General features: G+C 33.1%; 1 protein-coding gene and 1 long non-coding RNA gene across 3 annotated transcripts in view; one reads left to right on the top strand and one right to left on the bottom strand.

The window, feature by feature from the left end:
* Positions 1-19,241, top strand: part of LOC105679782 (uncharacterized) — a 28,793-nt gene that overhangs the window by 1,907 nt on the left and 7,645 nt on the right. The window contains exon 3 of the long non-coding RNA XR_001101894.2: positions 15,990-16,226. This is a non-coding gene — a long non-coding RNA (uncharacterized lncRNA). The remainder of the gene's footprint in view (positions 1-15,989; positions 16,227-19,241) is intronic.
* Positions 21-19,241, bottom strand: part of LOC105679779 (Na channel protein 60E) — a 70,434-nt gene continuing 51,213 nt past the window's right edge. The window contains exons 12-21 of one of the 2 annotated variants that reach the window (XM_012380027.2): positions 18,807-19,122; positions 16,793-16,909; positions 16,524-16,682; positions 16,017-16,313; positions 15,548-15,702; positions 12,372-12,858; positions 11,887-12,206; positions 11,411-11,770; positions 10,842-11,210; positions 21-8,644 (exon numbers count right to left, since the gene is read on the bottom strand). In XM_012380027.2, the coding sequence (XP_012235450.1) occupies positions 8,266-8,644; positions 10,842-11,210; positions 11,411-11,770; positions 11,887-12,206; positions 12,372-12,858; positions 15,548-15,702; positions 16,017-16,313; positions 16,524-16,682; positions 16,793-16,909; positions 18,807-19,122 (2,959 nt within the window). In that variant the 3' untranslated portion in view covers positions 21-8,265. Of the gene's footprint in view, positions 8,645-10,841; positions 11,211-11,410; positions 11,771-11,886; positions 12,207-12,371; positions 12,859-15,547; positions 15,703-16,016; positions 16,314-16,523; positions 16,683-16,792; positions 16,910-18,806; positions 19,123-19,241 lie in introns of those variants that run through there. The other variant, XM_067361268.1, reaches the window with a different exon arrangement.

Genomic DNA, 19,241 nt, shown 5'->3' with positions numbered 1-19,241 from the left:
ATAACAACAATTTTCTAACGTTTTAACATTTCTAATTATTTCGTTTGTTTTATTATCTATAATTATATACTACAATATATTATTAACAACGTTGTGTATTGACGAGTTGCGCGCCTTCGAGTCAGGCGGAGAGCGAAATAAGAAATATTTTCCAGTACGCATTTCAATTCAAGACTGACCTAAAATTATTAAAGATTGTGTTATAATTATAATGTCTCGATAGATCAGTATCGCGCATTGATAATGTACATTTCTTTCGGGTCTGTTGCATCGACTTTCGTATTTATTTTAATTAAATAAGTTTATTTTTTCCATTTATAAATGTCTTGCAATTATCGCCGTTTTTTCCAGTCGACTGTACTGTAGTTAAAAAGTTAAATTTATTTATATAAAGAAATATACAAATACTTTCCATGTACATTGATACATTGACACTTGTTTAATGTTAAAAATTGAAAAATTTTTGACAATTATACTTTAAAAATAAATGAACAATAAAATTTTCTTTGCTTAAATTTGCATGGATTTTAATCTAAAAAAACTTAATTAAAGATTAATTTGTAGGATAATTTATTTGTTACTTTAAAAATTTTGAAATTTTTTTGAACTTTTGTTACTAAGAGAAAGTGGCAAGACGTGGTTGTTCTAAATATTGCAATTAAGACTATGATTTGAAAACAAAGAAATAAAAGATTGTCGATTGTAATTAATTAATCGTAGTCGTTGCAACAGACTCTTAATTATTTATAATTAAGGGTAAAGCGAAGTAAGACGTGCACAATCGTATTTCACGGGAGCAGAATATGAGAAATGGCCTATCGCGGAAATGTCGTTATCGCATAAAAAGTATGCAGTGGCAAGAGAAAATTATAAGTAAAGGAAATAAGTTGCAGTTAAATTGCGGAAAGAATCCCCGAGGCATCTATATCATTAAATCGTGTAAAACATTTTATGGCATTTATTAATATCCTAAGTAATTGCTCTGCAAGAAACGGATGAATTAAAGGAGATATTAGCGATTCATTCAGAGAAATTCTAAATCGTTATTTTACAGAGTTAATCAGAATAGGTCGCTGTTCGATTTCCTTTAATTCATCCTTTCTGTTTTACACGCGAAGAGCAATGGACTAATGTAGGTCGTTCTGCGGTTTTTTATATAAACTGCGAATGATGGAGAATTATTATTTTAATACGAAATCACGATATCGCCAACTATTCGTCTAGACCATAAAATATTTTAAGCTCGATATATGTAAGTCCGATGTGTACGCTTGTCTCGTGTGAGATTTCTTCTCTTTATTATGTCTTTTATAAAATGATTTTTGCAATGAGTCCTTTTCACAAAGATAATTTTTGTTTTATCCTGCGGAAAATATGCGAAAATTGAAATAACAAAACTTTTTTTTTGCGAACCTACAAATTTCTGAATTTACGAAATTATTTTTCTCAAGAATTGTTTTTATTGCTTTAAATTTAATTATTTTCTTATTTTATTATACTGATTATAAAATTGTACATAATTTTACTTTAATTTCATAGATCTTAAAATTTTAATTAATACATAATTGCATAATTATGAAAGTAGCTATAATTAAGAAAATAACATAAATGCTTTAAATTTATTCAATTTTTCCAATAAATAAATTATTTATTTAAATTTTATTTTATTTGTGTTTATAATTTAACTTGTATTGAACCGTTTCTATGTAGTTGCTATATATTTTTAAATTAAAATTATTTTGATTAAATATAATAAATTTTTTTGAAATTGTTTTCAGCAATTTTCAGCAAATCAATTTCAGTAATTTTGCAATTAGCAATTTGCAGAGAAAAACAGTTCCTAATATCATATATTATATGTGTATGTCATATACAATGTATTAAGTTTGCACATAAATTACAATCTCTTTAGATTCGTCTACTTTCCGCAAGGTACTCAAAGACGCATTTTTTATGATATAGATGACATACGATTGAAAGCAACTGGCTAACGAATGTATCTAATGTATTACGCTTTATTTCGAAAAAGCAGCCGCATAGTATCGCCTTTATCGAGCAACTTTCTTTGCATTTACAGAGATTGTATGTCCCAACCAGATATTTTTAAAGACACTAATAAGCCATTAGTGTCTTTAAATATATACATATATATAAGTGGCGTGTATGTGGTACAATTCATCTCTGTAACTTGCGATAGATCATTCTCTTTCGGTTTTAGAGCTCGACAATACGCGGGGCCGGATAAAAACACAACTTAGGCCCCTAATCTTCAAGCGAGAAAGTGAGAAAGAGGGAGGGGTAAGGGGGTCTGATTTAAGAAAGCTTACAGCAAAGGAGTTACTCGCTCGACTTTCATTCTTATTTCTCGCGCAAAAATCGTTGCGAGCTCTTTCTCGTAGCCGAAGAATGGTCCTAACTGGATACATCGATACTGCAACTTGGAAATAATAGCGATATAAACTGTCTCTTGTCTCCTTTCTCCGACATGTATATATGCATTATATATTTATGTATTATATGTATAGTGATATATTACCATGTGTATATATTATATATCAGCGAGTATGAGTATCTGTGTAGGCTTGAGCATACGCGGATTTATTCATTTGCGGACACATACGCAGACGCGCGATCAGAAAAGGGCTAATTAGTACTCTATATAGGGTAATTTTTTTTTAGACAAGGCGAGTCGCCCCCGCATGATTGTACAGTTGTCGAAGAAGATGCAGCCTCTCGAAAGTGCAGCTTGCATACATTCCAGTCTCTTCCGTTCCGTAATAACAATAGCTTTATTCATTTTATCTATGTATATATGTACAGGTATACGTATGCGTGGAAATAGATGCACGTACACGCACGCATGCACGCACGCACGCACGCAAGCATGATAAATTTTTACACGCGCACACACACACGCACACACGCAGACACACACACACAAAAGTCATATTGCGATCGTATGAGCGCTTATGACAAAATGCCTTTTTTGCGCCAGTTACGTAAGTGTACATGCACGCGCGCGCGCTGGCGTATGTGTATATATATATATATATATATATATATATATATATATATATAATTTTAATTGACGTATAATTTTATATTATATATATGCCTCGTGAAAACCAGCTTCCGAGGATAATCCCGGAATCGTTTGCCGATTCGCAAATTCGCCAATCAAGAAAACGTTTTCCTATTTTCTTTTCTCCTCCTTTTTCTTGCTCTTTCTTTGACGTGCGCGAATGGAGTTGTTAAGCTTGTCAAGCACAGAAGTACTACAACCTGATTAATTAAGATTGATATACATAGTAATATTGTAATAACGCTACGCGAGCCTAATTTATTCTACGCACATGTTAACGTCGCCTTTCGTACTGCGCAAATATTTAACAGATAGATTTCATTGAACATTCCGATCTCTGAGTATTTCTTAAATGACATTTTATTTGTCGTAAAGATCATTTTTATTATTTTATTCATTGTATAAGATTTTATATGTAATATAATTTTAAGTTAATTTCTTTTTATCAAAACGTGAAAGCAGCTGTTATCCAATCTCTTAATTTTTAATATTAGATATTTCTAATAATAAAGTATTTCAATCAAAAGAATAAAAAACTATTTTCGCGAAAATAATTATTAAGTGTGTTAATATATATATATATAAGGAATATTCAAAAATCTTAATTAAATACTTGCGCTATGCGAGTTGGGATGCTTGCAAAAATGGGATTTCGGCAACGAGATATTCAATCATTCAGTGTCCGCTAATTGATAATAGGCACTATAGGTCAACGTGAGGTTGTGGCATTTCAGTGGCAACATTTTATCTATAAAGGTAACGAACTGACAATAAGAGAGCGGGGTATTCCTTTTTCGGAATAACAATGTTGGAAATCTCTGTAAGAAATGTCGGAAGGTTCACGTCGGAACATAATACTTATCTAGGATAATAAATATGGTTACGAGGTGTTCCTTAAAATAATTCGTTGTCCGTGGAAATTCAAAGGTGCGTTCGTATGTATTTCTTCTCCGAGTGTTTGAAATTCTAACAAAATTATTAACAAAGCCAGCCTCACGTGTTTTTCTTTATAAAAGATAATATTTTTTTTGTTAATAATAACATAAACGTAGGTTTTGCTCTAAATATAAGGCAAAATATATTTTTTTAAGAGCGGCATAACATAAACGTAGGTTTTGCTCTAAATATAAGGCAAAATATATTTTTTTAAGAGCGGCATTTTAATATTGTTTCTTTTAAAAGATACTTGTAAGATCAAAATCTATTTCATTTATTATATTGGTTAAAATTTAATTGAAGTTTGCAAAACTAATATTGAAATAATGACAAAAAAGTGTTCAAGAAGAGTTTATGATTTATTAAATTAGAAATGATGTAATCTAAGGATTTTTGCGCAAGATATTAAATATCAGGATATATTTGTGACAAGAAATCTTGAAGATATAAATGTGTAATTATTGTGGCAAGCTTCAGACGATTTTTTTCTAATTGTAAGATTAAAAAGAGAGATAAAGAGAGAGAGATCTGGTGGACGTTTAATAAATCGAGCAACTATGGCAGTACAACGTATTAATGATCGTCGCGGTTGCACGCACTTTTTGTGCCGCGCGTTAGAATGAAAGATTGTCTCTCGAATCAGCTACCTTCTTCGTCGATTCACTAGGAACATTCGCACGATGTTGCGAGCGATAAGCGAGGTGAACAAAACGTCTTTATGATATTGAGGCTGGCTAACGAGCGGTGTCAAAAATTTACGCGCCATCTAGAGCTATATATGAAAGATTCATGACAAATTGATCGTAATTTAGTTTTTAGAGAAAACAGGGTCAAAGAAATCCTGTATTATCGTGGAGAAAGGAATCCGAGTACTTTGGTTACGATAGTAAAATCACCGAAGGAAGCCACATTATCTCCGCCCGTATTTTATTCGTTTTTTTTTTTTTCGATTCACCTTGCCGTTAATTACTGACACGAGTGATTTACCCTAAGATTTGAGGCAGTACTCTTTTTGTATACCGGTAAAATTCGTTCTTCGTAGCAAACTCCGAGCGGTCTGCGTTATCTACGTGCTAACAATCTATGAGTTTTTCTTTCCATTTTTTATTTTCTGAAAAGAAAATCGTTCAATGAAGTCGAATGTGCCCAGATTTGGTCCGACCACTCTTAATCGCGATGTAAGAGACAAGGATCACGATATAAATGTAAAGTTAGAATGTAAAAAGGTAGTTTCGAGGTTTTTCAATGAGAAGTAACTCTCTCTGTGTGCACGCGCAAGTGCAAATATGACTTTCTTGATTACTGAAGCTACGTTAAATCAGTGTCAAGAAACTATTGGGCGAAGTTTGAGAATTTAATGGAATGAAATAACAACGGCTGAAACGTTATCCCGAATAGTAAGCAAGCGATTCAATCGACTTTGCGGTTGATGAAATTGTTGGGTATTTCATAATTATCTTCGGTAATTAAAATTACATTTTTTTCTAGAAAATGTCATTTTTGGCATTTTAATATTGAATATTTTAATTGTAATTTTGTCTCCAGAATTTCCAATTTGAAATTTTGGTGTTAAAAATTTTTATTATTTTTACAGAGTGTTGAAAAGCTTTATTATTTCCAAAGTTTGAAATTTCAATAATAGGCATATACGTATAATTTACATATAAAATGTTTAAATCATTTTTTGAGAAGAAATCTTAATAAATAAATAGCAACATCTTCGTATTATTTGTCTACTTGGATACATAAAACAATAATTTGAATATTTTGTCTGTACATTATTTTTGTATAGATACTGAGATTGAATAGCTAAATTTGATCAAAATTGATTAAGGAAACAAATTAACAATTAAACCGAAAGTATGCTCTTACCAGGGTAGCGTAACTTACTAGAAATAGTCGCTATCTCAGAAGAGAATCCGTCGTTTCAATTTTAATCTTATCTCATTTAATCTTATCTCAAAATAGTTACTAGTAATTAGTTAGTGATAATTGCGTAAATCCGACTGTACTCGCAAAAGTGTCGACTGGCGTTGATTATTTTGTACGAATTATAATATTAAGCTACTGCGCTCTCGTATAATTATGTTTCTCATTCATCGATTAACGCAATATTTTTATCTGACTGACAAAACTACTATTAAAAAGTTGTATCTCTGACTTACATTTAATACTAATTACACGGCACAGACAAAACTGCTAATATAAACTAACGCTGCGAACAATTTGTACATATCAGTATGATCAAAAGGCGTCGGAAGTGCGCGGTTAAAGTGTGTTAAAGATTCATCTTTCAAAGTGAAAAGCATTAAATTGTCCTTAGAACTTACGATATATATATATGTATATATATATATATATATATATGTATATATATATATATATATATATATATATATATATATATATATGTGTGTATATTAGTCATGATTCGCATCAAATATGGATTTCTTGTTAGCAAAAATTAATAATATAACCGTTTGTTATTTATACTATGTACACTGATGCCTAATATTGCGGTTCAATCTTTTACTGATGTAATAATATGATAATAATATTTTTCATTGATTGATCAAATCGTCGGAGTTGATCTGTTGTCGATGATGATTACAGTGCTCGAAGTAAAAAAAAGAAAAAAAAAGAAAACTATCGGAGAGTCTGCGATTGAAAAGATAATATTTTTAATTCAGAGATCTTTTTCTTATAATTAAAATTTCATTGGTCAAAGTAAAGAAAAATTTATGAAAGTCTCAGAATTGATGATTGAAAAAATAAAAATTTTTTAAATCCAGAGATCTTTTCTCATGATTAAAATTTTGATTCAAAATAATCGATTATCATGTTTTTAACCTTTTTGTAAGAGAAAAATTTTCATAGACAGCTTCGAAAAAAAATCTTTAAAAAAGAAAATATTTATCGTGTAAATAAATATTTATAACAGCAAGATAATTAAATCAAACGACAAGAATCTAAGTATAATCAAATTGTTTCATTTTTAGTCAATAAAATCTATTCTAAATAATAATTATTTAAATTAAAACATAAGAAATCAAAATTTACTTTTAAAAAACATACAAAATTATTCATAGTCTATTTATTTGACTTTTGAAAATTCGCGTCTTAACGAATTAGATATTAATCTACTTCGAGAACTGTATCTTGACAAATTATATTCTCGTTTCGAAAACGGCTACATCTGGTACTTTCGCTACGCTGGTAATTCGCTCATTGTTACGGGAAACCCAGCATTGTGGTGCATATATTTTTTGTCAAAAAGCGTTATAATAACGTTCAAGTTTCTCCGACGATGCATTCTATCTGCGATTGTAATGAAAAAGCTGTCGAAAATTCTCTTTTAATTTCCTCATCCTTGTCCCTTTCTTCATCTCTTGATGCAATGGCTCTCAACCTTGCTCTTGAAAAAATTTTAATCTTAAGTATTATGTTCCTCAATTAGGAAAACATTGAAAAAAATTGCACAGTGGATTTTTTCACAATTTTGTCAAGCGTAAGCTTTGAAATAATAGAAGCTTTATTTTTGTTCGAAATGAAATGCAAATAATAATAGAATAATAATTGCCTCTAATTGGCCTTTCTATTATTATTTATTTGCATTTCATATTGTAGAGCTTTTGAATTTTCTTTCTTTAATAATAAGATGTTATGTTATTCATTTCTCATGTTGTATATACATAAATATCGCATGTAACAAGATTGCGCGAGATTGTTACAAAAATCGCATTTTGCATATTTTGTTTAATTTTTGTTGTTAGTGAGAATTATATGGACACATCCACACAGAGATCATATAATTTAGAAAGCATTTCCTCAATAATTTTGGATGCTACTCATTAATTTTAATCACATTTTTAATCGAAAACATTGTGGATTCAACAAAATAATCTCACGTTTCTAAGATTCAATGAAGAATCTGTCATTTTTTTTTCAATCTCTTTTCTAATTGGCCGAGAACCATCGCTACGAAGTCTCATTTGACATTTCGACGATAAGTGCACGCACACATACAGACGCACGCACAGCGCACGTCGCATTTCGTTTTGAGGAGATTCGCTTCGAAGAAGCTATTATTCTACCTAATTAGATCTGCGCTGTGAAAAGTCTACATGTATTATATGTCTACGTATGTATTATCACTGACAATGAGTCGTATCGCTGTCGCCGCGCGACTTCTCGTGATCCGACATCGTTAGAGGGCATCGACCACTGGGACGCACTCAGGACTAGGATCAGCTGTCATCCGGCGTGTCTCGGTACTCCTCGCTCTCTCGGTGGACTAATACGTGCACCACCGTCGCCTCCGACTGCTGCCTGAGCAGTGGTGGCCGCGCCGTGGGTGGCGCCGTGTTCTCTGGACTAGGTTCCGTCACCAGGATACTGACGTCACTACCCTCTGGTAGTTGCACCGGTTCCGGTGGCGGTACCCGCCGTCTTAAACTGCCGCAGCGTCGATTGATTGCCTCTTTGATGTCGCGCTGCAGCGTGTTTAACGAGAGCGTAGTGCCGCTCGGACGTAGAGAGCCGCGCTTCGAGATCGGCGGGCTGACCACGTCCTCCTCAGGATACTTCTCCACTGCATCCTGTCGGCCCAGCGTAGGGCCCAGCGATCTGCGGACAAAGAACGGCTGGATGAGTAAACTTTTCATACGATAATATCTGATCTTGGTGTGTATCGCCAAACGTCTGGATGCAAGACTCACATTTTCAATGATAGCAATATAAAGTTTTTGCTGTAAATTTATAAAAATTAATTTTCTAATTTCAATGTAATTTAAATTTAATTACCCAAAATTTAATTAACCTTTTACACAATCTTGTTTTTTCCTCTCCACGCGAAGTATTTTCCAAATTGACAGTAGTATGATCAATCGCCGAGAGATTAGAAGAGAAAATCCGGTTCACGTGGACTTGAAGATTTCTATCACTTCTAATTTTTCGGCGATTGGTTACACTCCGCGCGTACTGTCTCCGATTTGTTAATAGTTTAGCAGACAGTCCACGTGGACTTGGGCTCCTTCGCCTCGACTGATTAATGGAGAGTTGAATTTCTGCGGTAACTTCTGTGGCCCAATCAATTTATGTCATTATCCACGTGAACTGTTCACCTTATTGATTACAGTCTCGCCAGATTAAGGATAACGATCCGAAATTGAGTCGACACGTTGCTTGATTACTACGTATCATCTTTTGATAATAACGCAATTTTTTTTTGCGCCTTGACACATAATTTTTATTGTTACAAAACCATACGTCAGAACGATATTTATAGATTAATTTAGAACGATAATTTATAGATTAATGCAATTTTTAATAACCGTTTCCTACTTACAACAATTTACAGTGAAATGTGTTATTTTCTCAATTATTGCACGTAAATATATAAAATTCTTTCATTTAATGCGAAACATATTTAATATTTAATGGAAAAAACGCTGAATAACATGTTAATTATTTATATCATAATGTTAACTAATTTTTTGTGTTAGTGCAATCGAAGGTATGAATAATGAAGTACAAAATGTCATACTTTCTCGTATGTGTCTCTTCAACTTGTATCAAGCGAGGTATAATAACAAAACAAAAACAATATGCTTGCGATAATATAACTAAAATATTTTTTTTTATTTAATCGTACTTTTGTTTTACACAATATGCTATGAAGTTATTATGAATACATTTAGCATGCAATAATTCGAAATTACATGTTTCGATTGAAAAAAATGTCTTACTCAAAGCCGACTAGATTGAAGCATGACACGATGCTAACAAAATTACGTTAATTATATCTAAATGTCATGAAATGCGTATCAATTAATATAGAGCGGCCAAATAATTAATATCGAATAACAATAAGAACAACTGGTTTTACTCAACTATAGAAGGTGTAGAAAAAGTTCAGACTTTTATAAATATCTCGGAAATTAAGCATTTTTGAAACAAATGCTTATTTTTGGATATATTTAAGAAATTTGCAACTTTTTCTATACTTTGTATTTAATCACAAACCGATAAGCAATACAGTGAATCATTACGGGGATATAAATTATGCACAACGAGCAGTTACCTTCTAGTCTGCTAATATAATATATTGACTAATTCGCTAAAATACGTTTACGTTTTCGAAATCTGCGTTTACCAAAGTACATTTTGCATCACAATGGTATATATTTTATTTTAATTTTTTGTGGTGGGGGTGCTAGCTTAACAAGGGTAACGTACACTATATATTTCTTGGCAATCAATGTATGCAATACTTCAACTTCTAATTGATATTTTTAATCCTCATTTCATGTAGCATAGTACAACAAATCAAACGATAAAATTAAAAAATTTCTAAACATATGTTCAGGTTTACCTGCTCGGTTTGCCTGAGGAGTTTTGAAAGAAAAAGAACTAGGTTAATTTTAGTGTGAAATATATTATTGCTCGTTAATAGAATTGTTTATGTGCAAACTCCTCAGGCAGATACAATTATGCGTATCTTATCCTTTGCAATTAATTGAAATTAAATTAAAAGTGAGCGATATTCGATAGTAGAAATGTCTCTCTCTCTCTCTCTCTCGTTTCATATTTAATATTTAATTAAATTAAATTTATTTAATAATAAACTAGTGGCATATATATAAATTAATTAATGTCGCTAATATTTTAGCGATTAAATTGAATTTGCAAGATATTTTACATTTTTGAATTCAAAATAATGAAGAGGAATTTAATACAGTTTATTGATCGACATTAATTGACTTAATGCGATCTCGAGATGATTCAAACAATTTTAAAATTAATCTCATCGTGAAAAACTAACCTGACAGTAGCGTGGGAGTCCGAACCAGAGCTGGAGGCGGCGGAAGGTTGTTCGGCGGTTGGCGAGGGACGGGACACGGTCAGTGCCGGGGGTTGCAAGTCCTCGTGGGTTCCTGTGGCGCCGGAGAGCAACAGCAGAGGTAGATTTGGGAATAGCCACGCCGAGGCGGTGCCGAGTTCGCTGAGGTCACTGGCGTCGCTGGCCCTGGAGGACTTGCGGCTACTCGCCCGACTACCACGGTGTACATGCAGCAGAGCCGACAGCTTACCGCCCCATCCACCCCCGCCCCTACCATCCGTGCCACCCGGACTCGAGGTCTGCGTCTGCGAGTCCACTTCCTGGGCGATCCTCTCGCGTTCCCTCTTCCTCCTGCGCGTAATCGTCGTCACGTTTTGTTTTGTATTATTTTTTTTTGTACATCTATTAGCATACATTTTGTGCAGAAAAAAAGCTAAAAATTCTTTTTTTAATCAAAGTTATTAGACAGCTAAAAGATATTCATCCACAAGAATTGTTTTTTTTTAATTTTTTTTTAATTTTTTTTTTATTTAAAAGCTGCTTATACTCACGCGACAAACTCTTTTATGGACTGTTGAATCAATCTGGCAGCCTTGTCTTGTCGCTTCCAGATCCTCGTGGAAGACACTATCTCCAATTCTTTTCTGGTCGGGAACTGCTTCTTAAACTTAACGTCCATCTGCTCTTGCAGTTTTCTGAAATCGTCTGATTCTTCGACGTGCCCGAGAACGTGCTTGACGAGTGAGTGCAGGATGTCCAGACAATGAATCTTGTTACCCTTTGCGATGGGAAGATTAAAGCTAACCAACGCCACCAAGTTAGGCTTTGATATCCCCAGCGGCGGGTCCAGGCTCGCTATAAAGTCGCTCAGCTGCGAAAAGCTGATAAATTGTGTTGCATGCGGATCGTACCTATAAGAAAATGGACATTTTTATTTAGAATCGCAACAAGATAGCCACGAAAATTATATATTTTCTAAATATTCCTAATAGAAGAATAAAAATGGATAAAGAGAAAAATATCTTACTTCGACCATCGAATGTAGAACATCTCTAAGTCATCCTCGACAATACCGATCTCTTCCTCCTGATGAGCTTGATTGAAGTTCTCCAAGATAATAGCAATGTACATGTTAATGACTATCATGTAACTAATAATAATAAATGATGTGAAGTACGTGATTGCAAGCAAAGGATATCCGCAATCTCCGTTCATCTGTCGGCTGTTCGGAGTAGGATCGCATTCCGGTGGTTGCACCATCAGCGACTCCAACACATCGTTCCATCCAGCCGAGGTCATCAAACGGAACAGCAGCTGCATACTTCTACCGAAAGTTTCGAAGTTCACCTGAGAGCAAAATTTCAATTTTAACAATTAAAAATATTCTTTTTGTCCTTGTACTTTCTCCATAGATATATATAAATTGAAAGAAATTTTAATGCTAAATGTAATTTTAATTAAAATATATATTTAATAAGCAATCAATTTTAATGAATGACTGTTCGTACTTACCATATCGTCCAATGCGCCTTGTTTTCTGACATGTCCGAAAACGGACATGCCGATGATGGCGTATATAAATGTGATCAGAGCCAGCAAGGCTCCGATGTTGAAGAGCGCTGGAAGACTGACGACGAGGGCGAAGAGCAGCTTGCGGATACCTTTCGCGGCCTTGATGAGCCTCAAGATTCTGCCAATTCTGAACACCCTCACGACTCGCAAGAGCGTCGGGGACACAGGGAAGTCTATCATGATGTCCTCCATCAGAATACCGAGTATCGATGCCAATACCAGCAGAAAATCGAACAGGTTCCACGGCACCGTAAAGTAATGATAGCGCAGACCTACTATTTTTACGATCGCCTCCAGACCGAAGACGGTCGTAAAGAACGCGTTTGACACCTCGAGGACGAAGAAGATGGGATGAGGTTGATTGTAGTGCTCGATTCCCATTGTCAGCATGTTGAGGAATATCAAGACGAAGATAGCTATTTCGAATCTGGAAAGAGGCCGAAAGTTTATACCAAGGCTTTCATCTCGCGCTCTCCCTCTTGCGATAAACTTTGCGATCTTGATTGATTAATGATTAATCGTTATTCTTCTTGCGGTGCAAAAGTGGCGCATGCATGTAATATTTGCATGGTAAAAATAGCGTAAATAGTATCTGCTGTACAAGATGTTACAAGATGTTAATTCTTACATTTATGCGCTTTCCTTGCATATCCTTGCGAGCTACGATGGACTTCCTATAATCTAGATCTATGTATATACAAGATCTCAAATTTTGCGTGCTAAAGAACTTGTGCGAGTTTTTACATTAAATTAGTTAAAAACGATTAAAAAAATATAAAAAGTATTTTAATGAATAATAAAATTAAACTGCGATATGTTAAAAAAAGATATTATGTATTATACACACACACATTACTGTTCGAAAGCTTAATTTTATTTTTTAATATTGAACATATATGTAATTTTATTATTTTAATCTTTGCATAGCTTGCAGAATTATAAATCTGTTAAAACAGTTTAAATGAAATAATGGAAGTTTTATTTATGTATAATTTTTACACTGACATACATTTTTTTATTGTGCAATTAATTCTACATTTGCATAAAAAGAGAATGAAAGAAAGAAAGAGGAAGAGGGAGAAAGTTTGCGTCTATAATCCAGCGTGTGGAATTATAAAGTTACGACGTTTGCATAAGCTCTCAAGCTGCAGCTTATCTCATCCATTATGTACAGTTGTATCACTATAAGCCGACATTGCGTCTACAATTTAGAGACGGTGAACGTAAATGTCCTTTAGATATCGATTTTCCATTATTCCCAGTAACAGACTGCGGACTCGTAACATTTATCTCTCGCGGTCTTACCTCTACCGGAAGCTGAAAAGAAATTTCACGCATCGGGTCTCATGGCGATTTGTATAGATATTAACGATGCCTGCAAGGACTTTTCGGGTGTAGAAAAATATTATGGCACGAAAAACGAATACGCCACGCGTTATTCATGGCCGTACATGAGAAATATATGTAAACTACTGTATCTCCTATTGAATTGGCCTTAAATCTGGCAACGGTGAACGGAGAGAAGCAACACGCATTAGAAGAAATCTTTCAATCTTCTAAGCATTATGCAATTTTTAGTGATCTTAAAATTATGCACAATGTCACTTGAAAAAATAATATAAAATTTTTATATTGTTATAAAGTACAACTACATAATCCGATTAATGTGATGTAAAGTAAAGCTTCCAATGACTTACCTTCGGTCTTCGATCTGAAGTCTTTTTGTCGTTGATGATAAGCACATTGAAGACGAAAATAGTAAGATCACTTCTCCGATATAAAAGTTGACCGTTGATGAATAATAATATTATTTATAACTCGAGCACAATCTGTGTGCTCTGAAAACCTATCTATACAAATCTCATCGCAAATTGTAACAAATTGTAACAAAATACATTGATTCAAATTCTGTGAAGCACATACCCAATCACAGCGTGGCGTGAACAACGAAGAAGTGTTGTCGTGTAGTTTCAAAACTACTTTGTTGTTAATAATTCGCAATACAGATGTCTGTAAACCGTTAACATCCGCAAGTTATTATATTAAGAAATGAACTTGGCAAGAGTTAAATTTTGAGAATAAAAACGATAAGTTTATTAATTATATATGATGACACTTATTCAATTAATATAATTATTAGCATATACTAACTAAAATGTTATTAAAAGGTAAAATATCAAGAATTGAAAATTTATATTCTACCAATTAGATTAAAAAATGCACACAAAAGGAAAGAAAACGAGCGTTCAGAAATATATATATTTCTAAACGCTCGTGTGCATTTTTTAATCTAATTGATAGAATATGCTAAATTTTCAATTCTTGATATTTTTCTTTTAATAACATTTTAATTTATTATATATATACGTCAACAGCTCTTGTTTTGCAATTGTCATGACTTGCGTATTAGTTGTTAGCGATTTAGCTATTAAGACATCTGTAATTTGCAGAAAAATACACTTGCCGCACTGCTCGCGCCGCATTGCGATCAAGCGCGTGCTGCACAGTCCGACCGTCGCTCGCATGATACCATTTACGTCACTTTGACCACACCATTTCTACGCGTTCATCACATTGTAGCAAATAAATGCGGTGAATTTAATTGCATTAAAACACTTTGGCGCCGAATAAATGTTTCAGACCAAAGACTTGTAGAAAGTTAAAAAGTAAGATTTTTATGTTATAGTGAGAGTTGATTAATAAAGCATTAAAAACAATGTTTCTATGTATGTAACGTAGATAATATTTAGAGAGAATAAATATAAGGAAAAGAAGAAAAAATAATTAAGTTACACATGAAATATGAAAGAAATAAAGAATCTTTATCTTTAAAAGAAATAATTTTTATATTAAAATAATTTTGAATTATTATATGAATTTTGAAATATTATATGATATGATATTATTATGATATGATATTATTATGATATGATATTATTGAATTTATATGAAAAATGATGAAATGAAAGGATTTGACATTTGTTACTGTTGTGGAGAAAATGAAGTCGGTCGCCAAAGTGTTATTAAACAGGCACAATTATTACGCAAAACAATTATAAGCAACAAAATTCTCTGCTCATATGTGCTCTTTTTGTCATGAAGGGATATATAATTACCTGCGTGAATTGGACAGGTCGTAGAACATTGCGAGGAATTGGTTCATCGGACGTTTTATAACTTTTTGCGGCTTTTTACGGCCAAGCTTTTTCATGGCAGTGTAGTAGTGTTTTTGACTTTCGGTCAAAAACATTTCTAACACCCCACCTTCATACTGAAAGAAAAATCATGGTTTGATTATTTTGCAGTTGAATTGTACGAACTTTATCAAAATTAAAACACGTGGAGAATAGAGTTTATTACCCACATTTGAAAATTATACTTAAATTTTTTTTATCGATGTTTTTAAAATTAAATATTAAATTATCTAATGAAATGTTTTATGTCCACCGCATATACAATATGCAAATTAAGAAGGAGTTGATTTGTAATTATTATAGATATGTAAAAGGTTAAAATATTGAAATGTAATAAAATGACTATCTTTTCTTTCGTTTTCAGAAATTGTAGGCCGTCAGCGGCGCTCACCTTTTTCTTCAACATGTTGAAATTGTCTATGATCACTCCAATGAAGAGATTGAGCGTGAAGAATGAACCACAGACAATGAATATGACGAAGTAGAGGTAGGCGTACAGATTCGCCTCTCTCTGTGGCTGCAGATCCACTCCCCGCGCGTCCACCGCATCCTCCATCACTTCCATCCATCCCTCGAAGGTCGCCACTTGAAACAAAGCCAGGTAAGCGATGCCTACGTGGTCGAAAGTGATCTTACTGTTCTCCCAGGAGTAGTTCTTGCTGAAGCATTCCTCCTTTGTGTTCACTATCTGAAACCAAAACGGTTGCATTGCCAATAAAATGCATAATGACTAAAAGCTCTAAAATTTAATCTTCGTACTCTATTTATATTATATAAATTTATTTTAATATTAAAAATATTATATTATATAATATTTGAAATATTTGAGATAAAATTATATAATTTTTATTACATTTTTGATTCTTAAAAAATTGAATTGGATCAAAGTATTACTCACCGAAGTATCTAACATTTCCCCATACTCATCGATGCATTTGAAGAACTTGCCGCCGAAGAACTGGACGCCCATTATCGAAAAAATAAGCCAGAACACGAGACAGACGAGGAGCACGTTGAATATACTAGGTATTGCATACATCAACGCGTTCACTACGATCTGCGAGCCGGGAAGAAAAATCCTCAATGATGCGGAAAAATGCGTTCGCGTATTGTGTTGTTCAAATGGATTTTTCGAAGTAGAGTTTTTTCTGTCTGCGCAATATTTACCCTCATGCCTTGCCATCTCGAGATTGCCCTCAGCGGCCTCAAGGCGCGTAGTGTCCGCAGTGATCGCAATACTTTGAGATTCTCATTTTCTTCTATCAAAAGGCTAAACATGGATACCTGTTTAAAGAGAGAATTGATTTAAACCCCTGAGAGACGTTGTTTGTTTTTATTTTAAATTCTATTCAAGAAGTTCATGCAAATATTTTTAGTATTTTATACTTATGATGTCTATACCAAAGCTGGCACTAAATTATTTTGATAAAACAATTTTTAAATAAATTATTTGAAATTTGCGTGTACTAAATTTTATAATGATTTATTTTGTATGAGAAAAAAGAAAAAAAGTTATTTATTTTAAAAAATTATTTTATAATCTAATAAAAAAAAATATAATTTTGGATGATATGCAAGTAAAGCTCAGAATTTGTATTCAAATATTTTATATTAAGCTCAGCAGAAAGTAGAACGCAGTAAAAATTAGATAAATCACATATACATGTATAAACACAAAATTTTAGCTCTACATGCAGAGAAAGATAAATTTTAATTACTGTATCAATGCAGAACAATGATATAAATACAGAAAAGTTTTTCAGCCCAAATTTTTGAGTCCTTCTCAGTCTAATAGAATTGTAATCGGTACAAATAATAGTGATCACGTGTAAACACTGTGCGATTGAGTGTTTGCGCGTGCTTACTGTTTACCGGTGTTACAATATCAGACTGAAGAAAACTGAAAAATTGGATTAAAATGTTTTTCTGTGTCATTATTGTGTATTGATTTGTAATAAATTTTTTGCGCTCCGACACTAGTGTATAACTCTTTTATCAGTTTTTTTGTTATTATAGAACCATAAGTCACGCTATTATTACTATATGTATCTAAAGATTCTTTTATTTAATCAACGACTTTTACATATGTAGCTGCATTGCGGATAAGTATAAAGTAATGGATTTCTTATTTAGCGAGAAAAAGAGCAAGAGAAAGGAAGGGAGAAAGACATAAATATAATATAATACAGAAAATACAGGATACATTGGTCAAGCAAAGTTAACATTACATATGCATGAAAGGAAAGTAATAATTTAAGCGAAATGTAAAGATTAAATTTTAATAGGGCTTTAAAAAGAAATAAAGATACAATTTATAAAAAATCGAAGAACATTCTTTTAACACATCTCGCGCCGCATCTGTTGCATGATATATAGACGTATTTTTACGTTATCGGAACGTGAAATATGTTAATATAGTTTTAATTAATATTTTATGAATACATCTTTTAAACATAATGTTCTTCATTTAATCAAGCAAGAGAATCTTTTGACAGAATTTTCTTCTCTTTTCATAATGTATTGATTACAAATTATTTCCTTCATGCATATGTGAATTTAATTAATAATGCAAACATTGATTTGTCTGACAACATATATATTAATCAAAAAGCGACGTAGGAAATACATGCGCTGTAACATTTGCGGTGAATAATATTTGAAATTATTCGTGATTGCGTTTAAATTACGGAAAGCTGAGGCATATAATTCTCAACGTACCTGGATCCATGGGGCCACATATAAAACACATGAAAGGGAACACGGAAACAAGTACAAACAATTATCACACGTAAATCGTACAACATGATTTTAATTACTTAATTTTATCATATATACAGGGCAAACCACCTAAGTTTACGATAAAAAATAATTATTACAATTTCTATCGCAAACAAAAACTCAAAACTTTATTGAACTTATCATTTTAAGATTACAAAAGAAATATTTGTATTAAAATATTAATTGTTTTATATATCACTCATCGAATACTGCACAGTTATCGTTAGCGATAAAAATTGTAAAAGTTATTTATGAAATTAGGTGGCTCACTCTGAATACAAATACGTGATATCTGGAGGACAAGCAAAGGAATCGACGAGCACAATTCATGCCACAGCGCTCGCACACAACATTTCGCATAATTAACGCCGAGTCCGGCGCGCAAGATTTTCATTGTACTTACGAAAACGATTATAAAATCCAGGATTGTCCAGAAACTGGTGAAGTATTTACAGAAGCCTAAGGCTAGCCACTTGAGAAGCATCTCGACGCTGAAGAGCGTGCAGAAGCCTAGATTGGTCCAGTAGAGAATTTTTTTCAAAAAAGGATTGTCGTCTAAGTAGATGTCCTCGAAGCACAGCGTTATGGAAGATGCGAAAATTAAGACTAGGATCATCCATTCGAAGGCGGGTGTGTCGACCACCGACAGGACGACCGTGCGGATTCTTATCCACTTCTTGCCGATGTCCGTGGCAAGGCAGCGATTGATACAGCTACATCTTTAACAATCGCATTTACCGAATATTATTTAACAGCAATTATATTAATGGAATTGTGTACGCGAGCAAATTAGCAAGCGGATGAATCCTGAATTTTATTACGGCAGAGAAGCACGTCT

Source organism: Linepithema humile, chromosome 1, assembly GCF_040581485.1.
Source record: "Linepithema humile isolate Giens D197 chromosome 1, Lhum_UNIL_v1.0, whole genome shotgun sequence".
NCBI lineage: Eukaryota > Metazoa > Arthropoda > Insecta > Hymenoptera > Formicidae > Linepithema > Linepithema humile.
This window is presented reverse-complemented; position numbering and strand designations above follow the sequence as displayed.